Source organism: Xenopus laevis, chromosome 7L, assembly GCF_017654675.1.
Source record: "Xenopus laevis strain J_2021 chromosome 7L, Xenopus_laevis_v10.1, whole genome shotgun sequence".
Classification (NCBI taxonomy): domain Eukaryota; kingdom Metazoa; phylum Chordata; class Amphibia; order Anura; family Pipidae; genus Xenopus; species Xenopus laevis.
The window spans coordinates 47846102-47867433 of record NC_054383.1 but is presented as its reverse complement, the minus strand read 5'-3'; the positions used below and the strand labels follow the sequence as shown (position 1 = coordinate 47867433).

The 21332-nt window shown below is 36.8% G+C and overlaps 1 protein-coding gene across 19 annotated transcripts in view; it reads right to left on the bottom strand.

Moving 5' to 3' along the window:
* Positions 1-2592: 2592 nt before the first annotated feature.
* LOC108696280 (LIM domain-binding protein 3) overlaps positions 2593-21332 on the bottom strand; it is a 119476-nt gene continuing 100736 nt past the window's right edge. For all 19 annotated transcript variants that reach the window (XM_041568915.1, XM_041568914.1, XM_041568921.1 and 16 more), the window contains 6 exons: positions 20685-20848; positions 12536-12866; positions 12052-12232; positions 6069-6189; positions 4257-4372; positions 2593-3183 (listed from right to left, as the gene is read on the bottom strand). In XM_041568915.1, coding sequence (XP_041424849.1) covers positions 3094-3183; positions 4257-4372; positions 6069-6189; positions 12052-12232; positions 12536-12866; positions 20685-20848 — 1003 coding nt within the window. In that variant the 3' untranslated portion in view covers positions 2593-3093. The remainder of the gene's footprint in view (positions 3184-4256; positions 4373-6068; positions 6190-12051; positions 12233-12535; positions 12867-20684; positions 20849-21332) is intronic.

Genomic DNA, 21332 nt, shown 5'->3' with positions numbered 1-21332 from the left:
GATGTTTACATTATTTATTTACCATGCTAAATCATTAAAACATAGGCAGAGAGTTAGCAATGCCAGGAATATCAGTAGTAGTAGTATACATTAATGAAAAAAAAATATCTGCCATGCAGCAGAAGCAATGTGTCCCTTCACTGGAAAACAAAAAACGTTGAAATCCATTTTCAACCTCAGAAAAATATATTTCTGGACTGAGGGTTTCCTTCCACTCGTGCCTTTCCCCTCTACTATTGTGGCCCCACCAGAGCTGTTGGGTCTGCTTTCTCTTTTGTTATGCCACTGTATTAACATATACATTTACACATTACAACATAAATTTATACATGGGTAAATGGTCTTAATTTGCTCCTCAGTCGTTTAATAAAAATATTATTGTAACAATGGGCAGCAGAAGGATTTCTGAGCACATTTTAGTCAAGCTGTCTCTGATTGTTCTGTCTGGGATGGGACAGTGCAGGCTTAGATTCTTTGAAGGGTATTAAAGGGATACTGTATCTAAAATGGAATATTGTTCTGCAACATACATATACACAGGTATGGGATCCCTTATCCAGAAACCCATTATCCAGAAAGCTTCAAATTACAGAAAGGCCATTTCCCATAGACTCAATTATATCCAAGTATTCCAAATTTTAAATTATGATTTCCTTTTTCTCTGTAATAATAAAACAGTATATTTTACTGGATCCAAACTAAGATATAATGAATCCTTATTTGAAGTGAAACCAGCCTATTGGGTTTATTTAATGTTTATGTGATTTTCTAGTAGACTTAAGGTATGAAGATCCAAATTACGGAAAACCCCCTTATCTGGAAAACCTCAGGTCCCCAGCATTCTGAATAACAGGTCCCATACCTGTATAGATATACATTTATATATTGAGCAATGTAGTTAGTCCGATCATGACTGTATTTAATGAAAAGATTTCTGAGAGACAGCCTTAAAAAATCTAGCTGATTTCTGGGGGAAATGCAGTCACAATCATTGCTATCTGTTTGCTATTACACCAGAAAGTGGTTGTCGGTACAATTTAAATTATTATTATTTAAACACATAAATTACTATTCAGTCCTCACTTTTTCTCCTTCAGGCAAAATCTATTTATGGTCATTTAGTAAATTTAATTTAAAAACTACACACACACACACACACACACACACACACACACACACAGTTAAAATAAAGTCCCTTTGCATTACTGTTATCTTCAACGTACTGTAGTTCCTTTAAAGGACAATTCACATTGTCAGTTCAGATACTGCAAAACTAAGGGGCAGATTTATTAAGGGTTGAATTGAAAATTCAACGTTTCAAATTTTTTTATAGTCTAAACTCTCAAATTCGAATTGTGAATTATACAAACTCGATTTGAATTCTAATTCAAACCGATTTTCGAGATTTATCACACTCTGGCCCTTTAAAAATTAGAATTCAACTATTCGCCGAGTTCATGTATAAGTTCATATAATATAAGTCAATGTGAGAGGTCCAGGGACAAATTTGGACACATTACTAGCCTTCTTTTTCGGAGAAAAAACTCGAATCAAGTTTAGTCGAATTCGATTAAATTTTTTTTTCAATTCAAGTTTTCAGGTCAGTAAAATTTGTGCGAGTTTTAGATATTTGATTTTTTTATTAAATAGCCCCCCCCCAAAATATTCAAATTTAATAGAGTTAAAAAAAAAAATTAAATTTGACCTTTAATAAATGTGCCTCTAAATGTTGGTCATAACAGTTTAATAAATTAATATATCCAAAGAAACTTTGTGACAAAAAAAGGTTTTATCACTCCTCATTTCCATGTGCATTAGGGATGCAAAAAAAGTATAAATTATTTTTAATATCTATGTGTGGGGGTAGAAAAAAACATTTGTATAACTGATACAAGCTTCCTATAGCACTGAGATTTGAGAGCCTCTGGCATGTACTTTGAGTCCAGGCCCATACTCATGTACAGACTGCACACTGCCCGATTTTGTCATTGCTCATGGCAGTGCTGGGGAGGCATGACATAAACAGTAGAGCAGCACTTCCTTTTTTGGCGAAGATGCACTTAATTTATTTTAAAACACTATCCACTACGGCTCTAAAAATACCATACATCTGGTTGCTTGGCACTCTGATTATTTTTGTGCTAGACCCAGAGCTCTGCTTTCAATCTCCAGGCTTCATTATACTATATCTATTCCAGCTTCTAATTCTTCTACAGAACTGGATATTTAACACAATATCTGCTGGCAGGGTGGACATGCTGAACAAAAAAGTGAATCATTATCAAAAGAAAATATCTGGAATATGTGTGTGTGTATATATATATATATATATATATATATATATATATATATATATATATATATATATATATATATTCATTTTCATATTCATTTACCTAATATTAAATTCTTAGTGTTTTGTAAATCTACCATCTACATCACTTCACTGTTCAATACTATACTATACTGTATGATCAGTGGAGATGTAAGGGTTACACCACTCTGAAATAAATTATGGGCCCTTTATGATAATTTTAGGAGTATGTAAACATTTATTTCTCTCAACAAATAAGACAGTTCTTATATCTCTTATTTGTTTTAATGTAGAAAGGCTTCCACACTGGTATTCATGTGTGTATAGAGTTGCCGTTATACCTGGCAAGGTTTTTCATTTACAGTAAAAACCTATAAAATGTTTATGATTTGATAACCAAACGCGTTTGTTTGGTATCATTAAGCATGAAGGCCTATTATTTTATGCACATAGGGATAATAAATAAACACAGGGACAAAATGTTCTACAGTGGAGTACAAAGTGGAACTAAGTGTTCCTGGATTGGGTTGTCACTTTTTGTTATCCCTCTGTATTGCATGGTAAAAGTGATGCTCTTTCCTATTAACATATAACATAGGCCGTTTGCAAAATGACATTTGTAAATGTTCTTTTTCTATGTTCTCTTTATAAGTAAGAGCAAATAATTAAGTTGCACTTTAGATGTCATAAGGTACACAATACTCATTTAGATGGAACAATAATTGTTGTGCTGCTTGGATGTTCAGTTGATCCTTAGCTTCATTTTTGCAAGTTATTGTTTAAACATTGATGGCATGGGCATGTTTCTTGCAGAGGGGCTTATCCTTTTTGGAGTAAAATGGTTGCCCTTCCAAATTCACATGACAGACCTGGAATACAAATAGAAATAAATTACATGACAGAAGCAGCAATAGACTTGATTTGCTAGTGATGTATACTTAGTTATATGTAAACATTTTAAAAAGCATTTTTTTGCTGGGATCTGTGACGGTGGGACCAATTATGATCTAGTCTTTGGCAGTTGGTCAAATGATAAATCACTGCAGGTTGATTATAAGCTGTTTGCCTTTGGATTACACAAACTCACAAATATAATTAGGTAAATTGATATTTTATCTAGTCCAGTTCATTATGTAAGGTTGTTTTATTCACAATTGGGTCAATACCATTCCTCTTTAGTGATGGTATGACAATATTAGCCAATATTAGCCATGTGCAGCTGATGTGCAGAACCTACGATAGTAAAGTGGGCTGTCCAGTGTCCACATTATTTCTGTCTTGGTTATTCTGTGTCAAGCAGTGGTGGTGGTCCAAGTGTCTTGGACACTAACAGGATCTGAAGGCCATAGCTACAGGGGCTGTAACTGAAGCTAGTTCCAACTCTCATCACACACTGGGGACTCATTCTAAACACTGGGCAAATTTGCACCTGGGCAGTAGCCGATTAGCAACCAATTAGAAATTAGATTTTTCCAGCCAGCTGCAGGCTGAGCAATGAAACCAAACTTCTTTTGGTTTCTTTTGCTTGCCATATGTTACTGTCCAGGTGCAAATTTGACTACTACTTTTATTATAGTAGTTTGGTTCATGTTTCCATATTGCCAAATTCAGGGATAGAAGTGTATGAGTCGATAAAACGGGCCAACAGTGGTGGGAATGAGAAACTGTTACTGAGGACATAAGTATTTGGGTGCATTAAGAAGGATGTCCTTGATGGCATTTTGTTGCAGAGTCCATGGGCCTCTAGTTATGCCCATACTGGAGCTAATTTTTATACACATACATGCAACCTTGCTGTTATACCACATGGGATACAGAGGAAACTGTAAAACTGTACCATTGATACTATTTTACTATGTTTGCTAAGGAAAACACATTTAACTGAACTGTATACTGTATTTTTATACCGATGATGCATTGCTATCATATCAGGATTACTTACAGCACAGATGAAACAGCTATCATGCCATGTATGGCCAAGAGCTTCAATAAACTTGTCTCCTGCCTCCACTGGGAAATCACAGCCATGGCATTTTGTGCTAAACAGAGCAATATAATCTGGAAACAAACAAAAATGCTATATTAAAAAATGCAAATGTATTTATTTCTGTAAATAAGTAGATTTTCTGTATAAAGACAATGCTTAATACATGCTTAATAAGCCTTAAGGGCAAACTGAACACTTATCATGGCCTGTCATTGAGTACTATACACTGCACTCTGCCGGTGGGGACAGGCAAAAGGAGACAAGCCCCTGTGATATCAATGATGTAAAACATTGTGGTACATTATTTAACAGTGTTTTGATATCCAGCAACAACCACAGGTCAGAAATCAAAAGCAGTTCTTGGTATTTTCCAAGCACCTGTCATTAATAATTTCGATCATCCTGTCACCCAAGGCAGAAGAGCCTGGTCATCTCTGATACTAGTCATAACCCAAGTTAGTTTAGAAAACACAACATGCTACACTAGTGGAGCTGAACCCCTTCTAAAAAAGGAACTTGGGTTATCTCAATTTGTTACTTGACCTGAGGTTCTAGAGACTTATAGGGTAATGGCACATCTGCAAATTAGTCAACTAATCTCTTTGTGTGCCAGTTCCCTTATTTGGTGGTAAAGCAATGCATGAAAATTGCCTTTTTAACAAGAGCTTAAATTTTGTATAACGTAATAAGATTAGGAATTTCCCTGGGGTTTTTGAAAATAAAGATCTATCCTCCATATTTAATAAAAGGCAAAAATGTGTTCTGGGGCAGTAGGCTATAACAACCATAAAGATGGTTGCATTTACACAGGTGATTAGTAAATGCTGCCTGCCAACTGGTTGCTATGGGGTGGAGCACATAAGCAACAATGAGCTATATTGGCACAGGTTTGGAACAAAATGCAACATAGGAACCTTTTTTTCTATGAAGAACAGTACAGCATAGTGGAAGGAGTCTCTCTAACAACATGGACAATGTATGTTCTATTGCAGAGCTTAAAATGTCATAACCATAATGTCATTGTGCCTTTCCATTAACTACAATGAACATTGGTGAAATTTTGCGGTTTTGCAAATTTTTCAGTAAGCAAAATGTGCCAGTTTTAAGCTTGAGCATAAATTAAATGCCAAATGGAATATATTTCTGGCTACAGTAGCACAGGTGTAATTTGTCCAGGGACACTTGACTTAAGTTATTCAAGACACAAGCCAACATCTAGTTCTTTTTGATTTCAACTAATGACATCTTGGCTGGCTGATTGTGATTTACTTACTACATTACCCGAGTGACTTGTCGTTTGGTCTAACGGCCTGTGAGCTAAGAAGGTCATAGGTTTGTGCTTGTGTGTCTGGCTGCATAGATAAATTTATTTGGGTAAATTCCTTTAGTGTTTAATCATAAAAGAATACTGGCATGTGCCTCTGCCTTAAACCCTGTATTTTCTAAATCACCACGCTGATTGCATGACAATATTTTACTCTTATTGTTTCGCCTTTTTGGAAATCTGTTTAAAACAAACATACTTAATTTCCTAAAGGAACACTGAGCTATTATACTTTCACAATCAATTAAATATAACTGGCGTATTAAAGATATATATACAAAAATAGAATTGCAAAGTACAAATAATATGTTCCTTGGATAGTACCTATAAACAATGTCTGATATTTTAGAGAGTGAAAGTGATTTGGCAGCAATATACAAATGTAATATTTTCATACACACTTATCCATAATTAAAGTGGTTTAAGAGAAGCTGATGAAATACCTTTTTCGCAGTATGGCTCTCCATCTTCCATATGGAAAAGGCTATTACCAAATGGCTTTCTACATGCTGCACAGACAAAGCAAGTGGTGTGCCAAGTCTGTCTTAGGGCATGCATCACTTCCTGGGGAAAAAACAAACCACAAGCTTAGCACAGTGCTACAGTAGAAAACTTCACCAACACCTGGGTTTGCAGTGGGGTCTTTGTGAGATGCCTAATTAAACATTATGCAGACATTATCAAGTGCTTTCAGAAGCCTCTCCTTTAATTTGGGGCCTAGTGATTATTCTGACTGGCCTAATGTTCACACTAAATGCAACAGACAAGTTGCATGGCTGAACAAATTTTTCATAGGGTCAGAATTTAAAACATACACATTGTGCTGTTTCTGTGGCAGCTTGCTGTGCTAACATTTGAATTCCAAGGTCCACAGGTACGCTATAGAACAGGAATCACCAACCTTTTCTACCCGTGAGCCACATTCAAATGTATAAGATTGCAGAGCAACACAAGTTTCAGAGGGGATGTCAATTATGGGCTGTGATTAATTATTTGTAGCCCCCTGTAGGAGGCTTTGGTTTGTATGCCTGCAAGCCAGGAAATTAAAACTAAGCACCTGCTTTGAGGCCACTGGGAGCAACATCCAAAGGTTGGTGAGCAACATGCTGCTCACAAGCCACTGGTTGGGGATCTCTTCTTTAGAACAATCCTCTTTAATATTGTATTAGGTTTCACACTAAATCTCCTATCTGGAGTAAAAAAAAACATTTTGCACTGGGCTTTCCAAGCACAGAAATGCAAAGAGATTTTTTGAAGCTACATCATTATTTTGCCAGTATAGCTGAACTGATGCACCAGTAATGTATGTTGCAGGAAATGCTTCTCACCAGATGCCCAGAGTGCCAGTGTAAAGCAATGCATTTGAAGACATGGAATATTTTTTTCTCTCAAACACTGTCTTTCTAGAATTCAGTGTCTGCAGAAAACTAGTTAAAGTGGACCTGTCATCTACACATAAAATGCTGTATAATAAAAGTCCTTTTCAAATTAAACATGAAATCCAAATTCTTTTTTTTACTAAAGCGTCCATAGCTGTTACTCATTTAAAAATTTCAGCTGTCAATCAAATATTGCCTGCCCCTCCTCTATGCCTTAGGCATAGAGGCGGGGCAAACAATTTCTTTCACTTTCCATTCAGCACTTCCTAGATGTCACTGCTCTCCCTACATTCCCCCAGTTCTCTTAACCATTTGTGCCCAGGGTATGGGGATAGACATCAGGTCCCCCATTCTGGTGCACAAACAAGACTTTGAGATGATGCAAGGCTAGGGTTGCCACCATATCTGGAAAAAAATACCGGCCTTCCTATATATTTATATTTTCCCCCTATTAATAACATTGGGATCAACCATCATTTTTACCGGCCAGGCCAGTATAATACCGGCCAGGTGGCAACCCTATGCAAGGCTTGCCTTAATAACAGTGTCCACAAAATGGCTCCTGCCTGCTTGCTATAATTATGAGTTCCCAAACAAGATTCAAAAAATTTATACAGTGTAATTAAAGTTAATTTTGCTTGAATAACATGATAAAATAGGATTTGGAATAATTTTTTGGGTGACGGGTCCCCTTTAATGAAGTGGCAAATGTGTTTGTGAGTTCTAATGTGCTTCTGAGTTCTGAGGCCTGCGAAGAGAAGCTGCATGTTGGTGATTACATTTTAATCGAAACCACATTTGCTTCCCAAAGAAGAGAACATAAAATGGTACCTTTTAGCAAGAGGAGACTTTCTTTTTAAGGGTTAATACTTTCTGCTTTGAGCATAAATCTTCCCTTTATTGGCAATTACAATAGACTGTAGTATATCAAACTTTTCATGTTCTTATAGTATGCCTGCTTGCCAAGGAAAGTAAATACATGACTAAAGAAGTGTTTATGATCGCTGCTTATGTCCCGAAATGCTTAGCAACATTTTAAGACATAATTAGTTCCTGTGATCCTGGAGGTGGGTCCAAATACATGGATTGTTTCAGACATACCTTGTATATTTTACAGACATACACAAAGGTAATTTTTAATTAAATCTTATTTATTATATACACTGAACAAGTTTGTGCAATATTACAAAGAGTTGGGGTGTTATATAGCGGTAGATAATAATAATAGTGCAAGATGGCACAACTCCCAGCACCCAAGGGCAGTAGGATCTTTGCCTGGGGTGTTGGGACTTTAGCAGCAGCTGAAGGGTCATCAATCATTAAGTTCTATTTTGTGTTAAAAATGGGCCGCTGCAACGTTTGATTTTTACTGCTGACAGCGTGTGATATGAGAAGGATAATGCCACACCCATCAGCAGTTTCCTATATGTTGTTCTGATTGTTTAATAAATATCAAACAATTTAAGCATTCCTTAGTGGGCAGTACCCTTTAGTGACTTCCAACTAGACTGAAAATGTTGCAGGTTAATGACCTCCATCAGTGTGTCCGGAAAGGTATCACTTTAAGTATAAGGCTACACCCTTCTAACTTCTATTGTGATCAGCCCTTGTGTTGCCAAGTAATGTCATTTAGAGAGGATTTTGCCATCTACTAATGATTAAAAAATAAAAAGCGTTATTATTGCTTTCCTTATAGAAAAAAACAAAGTTAAAAAAAACAAGTGACTACGATTATATACCTTTATCGTAGCTGGAGCAGCAGCAGAGAAAAGCTGCAGAACTGCACCAAATATACCACAATCTTGTCTGCCTGGCTAAAGTTTTATGCCATCATATTTTTGTTTGGCTTCTGTGACTGAGGGGCAGATTTATCAAGGGTCGACTTGAAAATTCGGATTTTAAACTTTTTTTATGGTTATAACTGTCAAATTCAACTAGGGAATTATCCAAATCGATTCGAGTTTGTTAAAAAATGTTTAATTTGATATTCAAAATTTTTAATACTCTGGCCCTTTAAAAACTTGAATTTGAATTTTCGCTACCTAAACACTTACAAAATCCTGTATAAGTCAATGGGAGAAGTTCAGTGACCAATTTGGAGATGTTTGCAGCCTTCCTGACATTTGAGTTTTTTTCTGAGAAAAAACTTGAATCCAATTTGGTTTAATTCGAATCTAATTCGATTCGAGTTTTCAGGTCGGAAAATTAGTCAGAGTATGTAGAGTATGTAGAGTTTTACATATTTGCTATTTTTAATAAATTACCCCCGATTGAATTTCAAGTAAAATCGAATTCATGTTGCAAAAAACTCACATGAATTCGAAATTCATGTGAGTTAAAAAAACCTCAAATCTAATTCATGTGAGTTAAAAAAAACTCATATGAGTTCGAAATTCATGCCTTAATAAATCTGCCTCTCACGTAATTGAATGTTGCTATATTGTGACCATTGCACCCACACAAACATCTGTCAACAAGCAGTCATTTTTTAGGGAACCCTCTGGAGGCAAGTTATGGATCTGTAGCTAACAGGCAGTAGCAAATAGCAGTGTTTTTTCAATGAGCTTTTCTATATTCTCTAAAGTTTGGGAATAATTTATTAAAGGAACAGTAACATCAAAAAATTAAAGTAATGAAAATATCAGGTACTGTTGCACTGCACTGGTAAAACTGATGTGTTTGCTTCAGAAACAGTACTATAGTTAATATAAACAAGTTAATGTGAAGCAATGGTGGAAATTGGAAAAAAGGCTATATTGCACAGGTTAAATAGTAGATAACAGATAGCACCATTATGTTCTACAGAGCATATCTGCTATCTGCTGTGTGACCTGAGACTTTTCTCCTTTGAATGGCTGCCCATATTGCTTACAGCAGCTTATTTTTATAAACTATAGTAGTGTTTCTGAAGCAAACACACCCGTTTTACCAGGGCAGGACAACACTGCATTATAATTGCATTACTTTAAAACACTTTCATTTTTTAATGTTACTGTTCCTTTAAGCTTACAAGCATAGTAAACTGATACTGGGTGGTATATGCCTTAGGGTAACTATATTGATATCAGTGTTGGGATTTTTTTCTTTGGCAAACTTATGCTAAGAAAAAACAATTACAGATTTCTTGACTTGTTGGTGGGAAAATATAAAAAATAGAACAAGACTTTTAAGTATTTGTTATTAGTTATTCCGTTAAAAAAGGCAGACAGGAGAATTTTAGCAACTCCATGCTTGGCATTTGCAAAATTAGCAAGATTTTGAAAAGGGGTATACTGTCCTTTTAAATTATGCAGTTGATAATATGTCTCCAATTGTTTTATTTCTGATGTTACCCAAGTATCATGCCAGCAGACTCATGTGCCCCTCTGCATACCAGTTTGTGATCTAATTGTACAGATGAAACGGCGTTCATAAGACAGTCACTTCCAAGAAATGATTCCTGTTTGCTCATCATTCCCAGACTAAAGCTGTGAATAAAGCAAGATAAAGTCGAGGCAGTTTTTTTTGTTGTTCTGCCAGATTTGTTCTAATCTAACTAGTCTGGTGCACTGTGACCTTGTAATGCTTCGCTGGGTCTATTCACAGCTTTGGAGTGTTATATGCGCATTAAGTTTAAAGTATATAACTTACCATGTGACAAAGAGCCTTCACAGAAACCCTTCAAACAATATTGCAGCTCTGTATACTCTGATACATAATTAGCAACTGAAAAATGTAATACTCTGTATTACTGTATACTATGATACATAATTAGCAATTAAAAAAATGTAGTTCAAGATACCGGAATGAACATATAAAGTATCAGTGCAATTCAGTAAAACATACAGACACTTCAATATTCACTCATTTGGAGAAACAGTGTGCTGTGATATTATGAATAAAAAAACTATTTACACTATGGGGCTGATGTATTTATTTTCACTGTCATTTTAGCTGCAGATTTTTTTTTTTATGTGATTTCAATGAAAATCAGCCCCATATGTGTGTGTGTTTGTGTGTGTGTGTGTTTTTCAGAATGATAGATAGGAATAGATGCATATTTTCTAGTTTTTGTTGAACACCTAATAACCATTTACATGCAAATATATTGAATGTTATGCCTTAGTCAAACAAGTCTAAACGTATACACTGCTTTATTTTAACTTGTGTTTATTACTTGATTGTTCAGACATTTGTAGCCAAACACAACATCAAAAAGAAAAAGGAAAAAAAAGTTACCTCCCTTATTGTACAACACATTCCAAACAATTACATATCAAAAGATGTATTACTTAGTCAAGATAATATGCTGGGGCAGCTTCTCTTGCTTCCCTTAAAGTGCTTGTAAACCCATATTTCAAATTTTGCAAAATGAAAAAAAATAATAATTCTAAGCAACTTTCTAACACCTGTATACATTAATTACACATTTTCAAAGATTTGCTATTGAGAGCTGCATCTAATTGTCCTGTATTCCTTGTATTGCAGGTTCTGTTTACATGCTCAATTGATACAATTCTACAGTAGTCAGATTTGCACAGTTCAGTTATTATTCCCCCTTATCAACATGAGATCAATGAAAAGGGCTTATGTTTAACATACATACATTATTTTATTCATGAAAACACTATAGGGTTTTTATTTCTTGAGTGAAACAGGACAAACAAGCAAATTTAAGAAATTAGTAAGAGTAACATGTGTAAACAATGAATGAAGAAGAGAGGAGATGGAAATATGAAATTATTCAGGATGTTAAGATACAGGCACAATGGGGAAGTTACATGATTAAAAGGAGTTCAAAAATAGAAAGCATGAAAAAGTAAGACAGTGAGCTGTGTTATGCATATTATGTGTATATGTGCTTGCAGGCTTGTGGCCTGTGTCTCCTCAAAACCTTGCAATGGACACAAGAAGTGATGAATAAGAAGTTTGGTCTTGTGAGACCAGCTTGAATTTTCTAATTCAAGCTGGTTAATATATTGCACTAGTTTCCTGGGCAAGAAAATAGAATTTGTTGTATTTCCAAAAAGAATAGACAGGTAAATGTAAGGAAACAAACTGCACTTACCCCCATAATTTTTGTGTTGCAACGGGCACAAGTTGGAGCAAAGAACTGCTCATAGCAGCGCTCACAGTACACGCCCTTCTGTTCTTCCACAAAACTCACATCAGCCAGAGATGTCTTACAGTGAGCACAATTAAACTCCTCAGGGTGCCATGACCGACCCATGGCTACCAGGAAAGGCCCTCTGTTAGAATCACACAAAAAGTGCAAATATTAGTACAGCTAGCCAAACCTTTGAGGTTTAAGTTGACTTGAAGAGAGTCAACTGATGCATTTGAAACGTAATTTATTGTAAATTACTGAGATTTATATTTTTTTGTACTTTTATAAATGTATTGTTTTGCATACCATTCACTACCGAATAGCACTTAACCAACCCCATGTCACGAGGGAGATAATAAAGCAGTCCTGGTTTTTTTGTGCTTTGCTATGAATAGATTTTGACATTTTAGTTTTTTCCTTATTTATTTCACTTGTGTTTTCTTACCGAATTATGCCGTTGCAACTGCCACAAAGTGGGGTCCTGCTGCTTGCTGGGAATCTTTCAGCACGTTGTATAAGACCCCTGGGAACCTGTGGAGGTGGCTGACTGACAGGCTGAGGTGTGTAGCTGGGAGCATTGATTGGAGTAGGTGGAAGTGGGGCAGCTTTTGGCAGAATTTGCTTAGTGAGAGTGGTTGTGGATTTGCCTGGTGAAAATTTCTGAGAAAAGGTGTCATCCGTCACCCAGGGAGGCCTGTTAGAGGGTTCTTGTGCAGGTGGTGCGTACGTTTGGACTGGTGGTTGGGCTGGTGGATAAACTGGACCTGGGGCAGGAGCTGTGGGAAGAAGACAAGAGTAGGTTCAAGTTAGGCAACAGAAGGAAATGGTTTAAACTGATAACATCTTTTCATATCCAGACAATAACTGCATTTAGATGAAATCACCAACCTAATATGTTCTTCAGCATCAGATTCCCTCATGTAATTATAAAAACATCATTGTAATTTGAATGTGATTTTGAGTCATCATGCAATCTCAAGAACAACTAGCAAGTCTCATTCAGTAACTGATGATTTAGTGATCAGTGTGGAAACGAAAAAAAAATATTAGACACTGCCCTGTTTGTATTTTCTATATATGAAATCCAGTCTTTTGAAAAACAAAAAGATGTAGCTGCACCTTAGGCTAGGTCAGAAATAGACTACAAGAAATATAGGAGCAGCCTCTTATCTGGCTTGTCTTGTGATTGGCAGATCCAAGGTATTTTTGTGCCAGGCCCGGACTGGCAATCTATGGGTTCTGGCAAATGGAAGAGGGGCTGCTGTAAGATGCCACAGACAGTCACTATTTATTGGGCTGGCTGGTGGGGGACTGTTTGAGCCTCTGTATACGCTGTTTGGTCCTCTGTGTACCTTAAATGAAAGGGCCTACTTTGAATCTCAGTCCAGACCTTTTTCTGTCCCTAGTCATAGCTCTAAAGAATAATTTCTTATTCTTTTAAATGGCTGTGTAACTACATATCACTCGCAGGGCTTGTTTTAAGTTCTGTAAATGTGTTTCTAACTACAGACTTATTTGATGCAACCCACCATTATTCTATATCTCTCGTTCTTTAATGGTAATAAGTATGACAGTGTATGGTAATATTTATTTCCTTTCCACCATTAACACATTTCCCAATCTAACATTAGGCTTTATTCTGGTGGTATGACCAACTATATTTTACACTGCTTCTACTATCTTCTCAAGCATACTGTATGAAATAACTATACTGTATACGCCTTAAGAAATCTACGCTATAAAATCTACTGAAAAGACACATCTGGCCTGCAGGCTTTTATTTGGACAGTCATATTAATGTACACCAGTTGTCCCCTACTACCAGTGGCTCATGAGCAATATGTTGCTCACCAATCCCTTGCATGTTTCTCCCACTGGCCTCAAAACAGGTGCTTATTTTTGAATTCTAGGCTTGGAGACAGGTTTTCCTTGCATAAAAACCAGGTGTACTGCCAAATATTACCTCCCCTATGTCCACATAAGGGCTACCAAATAGCCAATTGCTGCCCTTATCTGGCACACCCAGGAACTTTCTTCATGCTTGTGTTGCTCCCCAACTCTTTTTACATTTGAATGGGTAAAAAACGTTACCCTATAGAAGCTTCTTTGGTTGCAATCTTTCTAAATACATTTGTGCCTGTCCCTTTAAAGGGAAAATGTATATCCCTTTCTGACATGAGTTCATTCAACACTATCAAGGTTCATTAACACTATCAAGGTTCATTAAAGGGGACCTGTCACCCTAAGAAATAATTTCAAATTCTTTTCTATCATGTTAGCTGAGCAAAATAAACTTTACTTACACTGTACTCATTATTTAAATTTTGTTTCCTTCTGTTTTGGAATTATACAATCACAGCAAGCAGGCAGCTGCCATTTTGTGGACACGGTTATTAAGGGAAATTGTGTATCACCCCAAAATCTTGTCTATGCACCAGAATGGGGGACCTAATGTCCATGTGCAGTGCCCTACACAAATATAGAGCCTGAGGAGGAAAGGGGGAATGTGAGGAGAGCAGTGATATCTAGGAAGTGCTGAATGTAAAGTGAAAGTAATTGACTGCCCCGCCTCTATGCCACGGGCATAGAGGCGGGGCAGGTAATATTTGATTGACTGTTTAGATATTTAAACACCTTTGTAACAGGTATGGATGTTTTAATGAAAAACATTTTTGGGGTTCCATATTTAATTTGGAAAGGACTTTCATTATGCAGTTTTTTATGTGTAGGTGACAGGTCCACTTTAACACTATCTAATCTGCCAAAAATAAATATACATGTAGGTTTTCTTTATGGAAATGTATATGCTGTTGTAAAAATGCAAATATGTTTATATTTATTTAGTTTTTTTTTGCACCTTTTGTACATAAGCCCAACTGAGAGAGCTAATGTTGGGGGGGGTATATTTTCGCTTTCTAACCTGACTAAAGGTGGCCATACACGGGCCGATAAAAGCTGCCGACAGACCGTGTCGGCAGCTTATTGGCCCGTGTATGGGGCCCCCCGACGGGCTTCACCGATCGAGATCTGGCCAAAAGTCGGCCAGATCTCGATCGGATGGGACAAAAAATCCCGTCGGATCGCGGCCGCATCTATTCGTTGATGCGGTCCCGCGATCCGACCACCCGTTAGGCATTGTTAGGATCCGATTGTTGGGCCCTAGGGCCCACGATCGGATCAGCCAGATATTGCCCACCTCAATGTGGGCATATGTCGCCAAACGAGCGTATCTCTCCATGTATGGCCACCTTAAGATCCAGCATCTGTCAATGTCTGTGCTAAAAGTACCATTAGTTCCTGTCCCCAAAAACTCCCTTCCCTGTGCTGGTTAGAGAATAGCCAGGAGGACCAGAGAATGCATTTGAATATAGATTCTGCAGGCAAAATGTATTAAAGTGACTTTGACCACCCCTTCCTTTATAGCTACATTTTCAGATTAGATTACTGCACTTTTAATTTTATTTCACCAAAGTATGGTGAAACTAAAGTATGGTAAATTAAGGCATGGTGTCTCAGTTGGTGGTACTGCTGACTTGCAGTGCTAGGGTCTTAAGACACCATATGCAAGGTGTCTGTATTTTTGTCTGTGTGGGTTTCCTCCAGATACTCTGGTTAGTTCCCACAATCCAAAAACCTATAGACAGGTTAATTGCCTCCTGATAAAATTCCCCATAATGTGTAAATATGATAGGGACCATAGATTGCAAGCTCCACTGGAACAGAGACAGGTGTGAATTATCTAAAATATCTGAAAAGTTCTGCGTAATGTATCATCACAATGTAAATAAAAAATAATGATAATAGTCAGAAATCTCAATGTCTGTTTACATTTATAATCTAAATATACTGCTATATAAGTCACTAATTGCTAACAACTTATTTACAAGTGTAACTTAGTACTGCGTATCAATATTGACTTGTTTTAACTGACCAACAAGAAGTATTTCCGGGCAATGATTGTCAGACACTTCTAACCCTGTTTTCAAATGACCATCTGCACAGAATTATTTGTGGGGCCTGTTAGCCAACTTTAATAACTGCCTTGTTAACTATCAAACCATATTCAAAATGGCCAAGTGTATATACTTTTCCTATCAGCTTATCTTTCTAACCTATTTGCAAGGGACCAACTGCATAGACCTATTTCTATATAAAATCATATTGTTACCAGAAACCACTCCCTGCTAGCTAATACAGGTACTGCTTCCAACTTGAACAAATCTGAACAGATCTGATCAGGTCCTGGTGTGACATGACTGGCACAGAGCCCGTCTGCATTAGACACCTTCCATGACTTACTGCACATGCATGAGTTTTAGTAGTTTGGCATATTCCACACACACACACAGAGGAGAGATAATAGATTTTGTGGTTGTGAACATTATTTTTTGACTGTGTCTGTTTAAATCTGTTGAGTTTCTTTCACTTTATATTTACACTGGAAGAATAGAATAGAGAGCTGAAACAGTGACCAGACATTCTTTTGTTTATAGCTTTCACACTTCACTTGGGCAGCTCAGATCAAGGTGTGTTTTTACACCTGACAAAAAATGGTTTCTGCTTTTATTGTAACATGTCAAGGCACATATGTTATAATCTCAGGCAACACTGCAAGACTTCAGTCTCTTGATGTTTCCAGTTTCATTCAGTTGCACAGACACAAAACATCCCAGGTCTACTACAGAAGTGTGACTTTCCTGCACATTTAGTGGAAGCTGATACACAGAGCTTTGGTACTGACCAGAAGCGCTATAATGCTTGTAGGATATGAGCTACTAGAAGCAAACCGACCAAAGGATTATAATTTGGGCAAAAGGGCCAGTAACAGTTTGGTCCATACCATATGTGAATTTGTAGTTTACAAAAAAGAGCTTAAAATCTTTAATAAAAGAAATATGCTCTTAAACAGACACTAAATTCCAATATCTCCCCAGTCCAGTAACAACTTGAGAAAGGGCACGGCTCGAAACATGTTGTGTGATATGTAGTCTTTGAATAAATCTTCACAGCAGAAACTGCTTCTGAGTACTCTCCTCTAACAATTGATTTATGATCTTCCCAGTCCATTTATTTCTCCCTGTGCTCCTTTAGGAATATGCTTTTTCATTCAATTTTTAGCTACAGACAGGGGGTCACTTATACCCGGCAAATTTACCCATAGTAGCCAGTCAGCAATTAGCATAAGAATCCTATGCAAGGCAGGAGGTGCCAGCTAACTAGGTGTCATTAGGGGAATAATGTTCCACTAGAGGGATTTTTGAGATTTAATTAGGTTTTCAAAGATCTATGACTGGATCATTATCATACTAATGATAAGAGGTTAGTTGACATTACAGTATCCTAGCAATGCATTGTTTGAATTTGTATTTCACTAACAATAAAATCTATACCGGAACTGAAATATTCCAGAACGGAATAATGAGGAATGGCAAAAACAAAGAAAATGCTACCCTTCTGAGAAATAAAGTATTTTTTCACCACCTAGTAGCTATTTGCCAGAAATGCGTACTATGTGCTAAGCAAGTATCATAGAGAAGAAACAAGGAACACCATTTTAAGTCTTTAAACCTTGACTGGCAATATGTACATTTTGGCATATGTCAGAAGGGCTGCTATAATATGTCATAGACAGTTACTATTTATTGGGGTCCTGTTTGAGCCTCTCTGTACTTGAAATACCAAAGCATATATAAAATCTTAATATGGACCTGCTTGCTACTATTCAAAAGCTGCTTTTGTAAACACCCTGATAGATAATTTGTTGATGTGGCATGGAGAAATGATTTCTGTCGGAATATACACTCAGAATATAGAAAACACCAGCTGTTTAATGGCAGACATATTAATTTCACCCCAAGTAATTTTCACCTATTTTAGTTTAGTTTATATATGCTGTCTTATTACACAGCCCTTTACAGAGAATGGTAGGTCACTGGCATTAGTAACTGCCACAGTGGAACAAACAATGTAATGCCCTAACTACAGGCTCAGAAACACTAATGAGTTTTATTAAAAGCTAATTAACCTGCCAGTCCAGTATGTTTTTGTAAAGCCAAAATACTACGAGGACTGAAATCAAACCCAATCTCTATTGCATCAAGGCAGCAAAGCTAACCCCTTATCTTCTTAATTCATAGACATGATAAATCTGCTAATACAGGATATCCAGCTTTCCTACAATTATAGAGCTTCTACAATCACAGAGCATTTGCCCTATGATTTCAGTATAGGGTTTGCATGTAATTGTTCATCACTTGGGCCTATTCATCAAGTGGTGTAAAAAGACTGCAAACAAGTACCCCACACATTGCCATCTAGATGGCCATCATCGCTTTGTAAAATTTGGGGTATTTATTAAGCTGTGTATTGATTTTAAGTGATGACATAGCTCTGTGTAAAATTCCAGTAAAAAGCAACAGGAATACACAGAGAATTGGAACTGGAATTTACCTGACTTTTTCCCATTGACTTTAATAGTTTACATGACGTCTGATGTGGTGCAAAATAATGGCGTAACATATGGTGGTTGAGCTGTGCAAAAGAGGACATGGCTTTTGTTCTTTCCAATGGATGAATTCCACGACAAAGATTGATGGAGTTAAATAAGTTAGGTGAAATACACAGCTTTAAAGAAACCATTCTTTTTATACCAATTTTAAGACAGTGTTTCCTACATCAATCATACACAGCTTGATATACAAGTCCCAAGTCTCTGCTTAACTCTGAGAACATGTTCTAAAAACTGTATGGAACAGAAGACTCAAAGCGCTTTCTCCTCTAGGTCTCAATTGGGACTATGGTTTAAGTACATTTATAAAGGATAGGTAATAATGACTGTTTCAGTTCTGCTGTATTGCATTTTTTTATTGACAATCATTGCTGTATGGTTACTGGAAACTGCCAAATAAGTGGTTGTTGCCTTTAAACCAATATTTTGAATGTTAAAGAGACATTATTACCTTTGTTCAACATAAGTTCAAACAGGGCCAGACTGGGATTTAGAATAGGCCCTGGCATTTTTAAGTACATTAAAGGCCCAAACAGCCCACATCAGCCCACTAAATAGTGACTGTCTATAACATCTTATTTGCCAGAATCACAGATTCCTAGTCTGGCCCTTAGTTCAATAAATAGGACCTGTGTGGAACATACTCTTTGCTTATTGTTTTAATCAAGGGCCTTTATGGTTATTTCTTGAACTAAACAGGACAAACAGGGAAACTAAAGCTACTCCATGTTTGGTTCTTGTGAGGTAGATAAAAAGATTACCAGTATACAAACCATCTATCTTCTGATTTGTTAGGCAGTGGTTTAAATGACAGGGTAGAAGATGGTCCAAATATAGAGTAGTTTCGATTTTGCCCTGTTTTGCTCAAGAAAGTCAAAGATTTTTTTTACCCTTTATGTGGAATACAAATGTTGTACATCACAAATGGGTTACATCACTAGATGGCAGTATTCCTTGAATGTAAAAATACTTGAAAAAAAGTCGGGATCCACATGGAAGGTTGCTGCTATGATCCTGTTGCAATTATATTAATAAAGGGTGATGTCCTGTTCTGCCTAGACCACATCTACGACTTTGCTCAGTGCTCTACATATTTATGAGCATTATCAGGTATATTTCAATGACGGGGTGGTAGTAGGTCAAATTTGGGTCCAAATTACAATGTGAGTGACTGGGCTGGTACTGTGGGTAACAAGGTAAGGGGAGCTAAATCAGGACCCTTGCCTGTAAAAGTGCTGTGTATCCAAGTAGCATTATATAAACAAAGTCATGCATACATACATACACATACAGGGTTGGGTCATAAGGCTCCATTCACACTAATAGAACGAATGATGTATACCCTAAACCAGCAACAACAACCTCTATTTTAAATCTACTTTCATTTATATTTTATAATAGAATGAATTACACCTATGAAATTAAATTACAGGAAACTTGAAGCTAGGTTCTTAAAGTTGTTATGTTTAGTTCATACTTGATGGTTATAGGTATTGTATTGCCATCTTGTGGCAAGTTTTAGATACTGTGTTTCTAGTAAAACAGTGGAAGCCAAAAATATTTATAATCCTGTTCCTTGCTTCAAGATTACTTTAATGCAGGGATTCATATTAAGTATGAGAATCTGCTTTGTAACCCAAAACAGTGATTTTGAATCAAGTATGTGTCTTATTGCCTATTGTAGCACAACATTTCCATTTATTATTTTAAATGTAGATCTATTTAACAATATATTAGCCTTCAGAGGTATGTATACATTTAGGGATGATCCTGGCCCCTCAGCCACCTGAGGCAGCTTACTGCTGCCTTCCACCTTCCCCGCTGCTCATCTTTTTGCCAATAATGTTGGCAGAGGAATCCATGGGGCTCCTGGATCTAAACTTGCCTCATTTGTGCAGTGCCACTGTATGTACTGTATACTGTACGATTATACAATTTACTCTATAGGTTGGTTTGTGTCTCTAACTTTTTTGTAATCTCCTAGTAACGCCTGACCTATAGACTCTGAAGCTTCTCCTTTTTGGACATTAAAGTTATTCCAAACTATTACTATTTCCGGACTGTGTACATAGTTTGGTTGTCTTACCTTGACTGGGTTGATAAACAGAAGGTTTAATGCTTGCAGTAGTGACTACTCGAGGTTTTGGTGCAGGAGCTGCAGGAGCTGCAGGAGCTGAAAGAGCTGCAGGTTCACTGTACCCTCCATAAGGCACTGGAGCTTTCGCAGTTGTTAATGAAGAAAATGACTGACTAAAAAAGAAAGGTAAAGATATATGCATGAATGGTGTAGCCTAAACAGACTATTCCTGCTTACTTGAGGTCTACAGAGTTCTAATGAGAAATATTGTTTTTTTGTTGTCATTACTATTATGTACACACACTAAGATTCCAGGGAGACATGCACTACCAATTAGCACACTAAATAGCTTGTGCAGGTTCTACATTGGCAGTTCAGGCTGTAGAGACCTTTACATAGGAGTATAGTTTTATATTAGTATAGCCAGGGTCACACTCCACTGAAAAGGAATCACTCAGTCAATGCTTGTAAATAATGTTCTCACTGAGCTGTGCACTTGTACAAGCGCACACAATGAAATTGCATGCATGAGAAACCTATGTATAATGAGCTGCTGGGTTATGGGAGGAGTTTCTTTATATATATGCTTCTCAGTAGACTTCTAGTTTGTTTAACTTTGGATCAGGAAGTAGAATGTGACTTTAGATTTGTTTAATA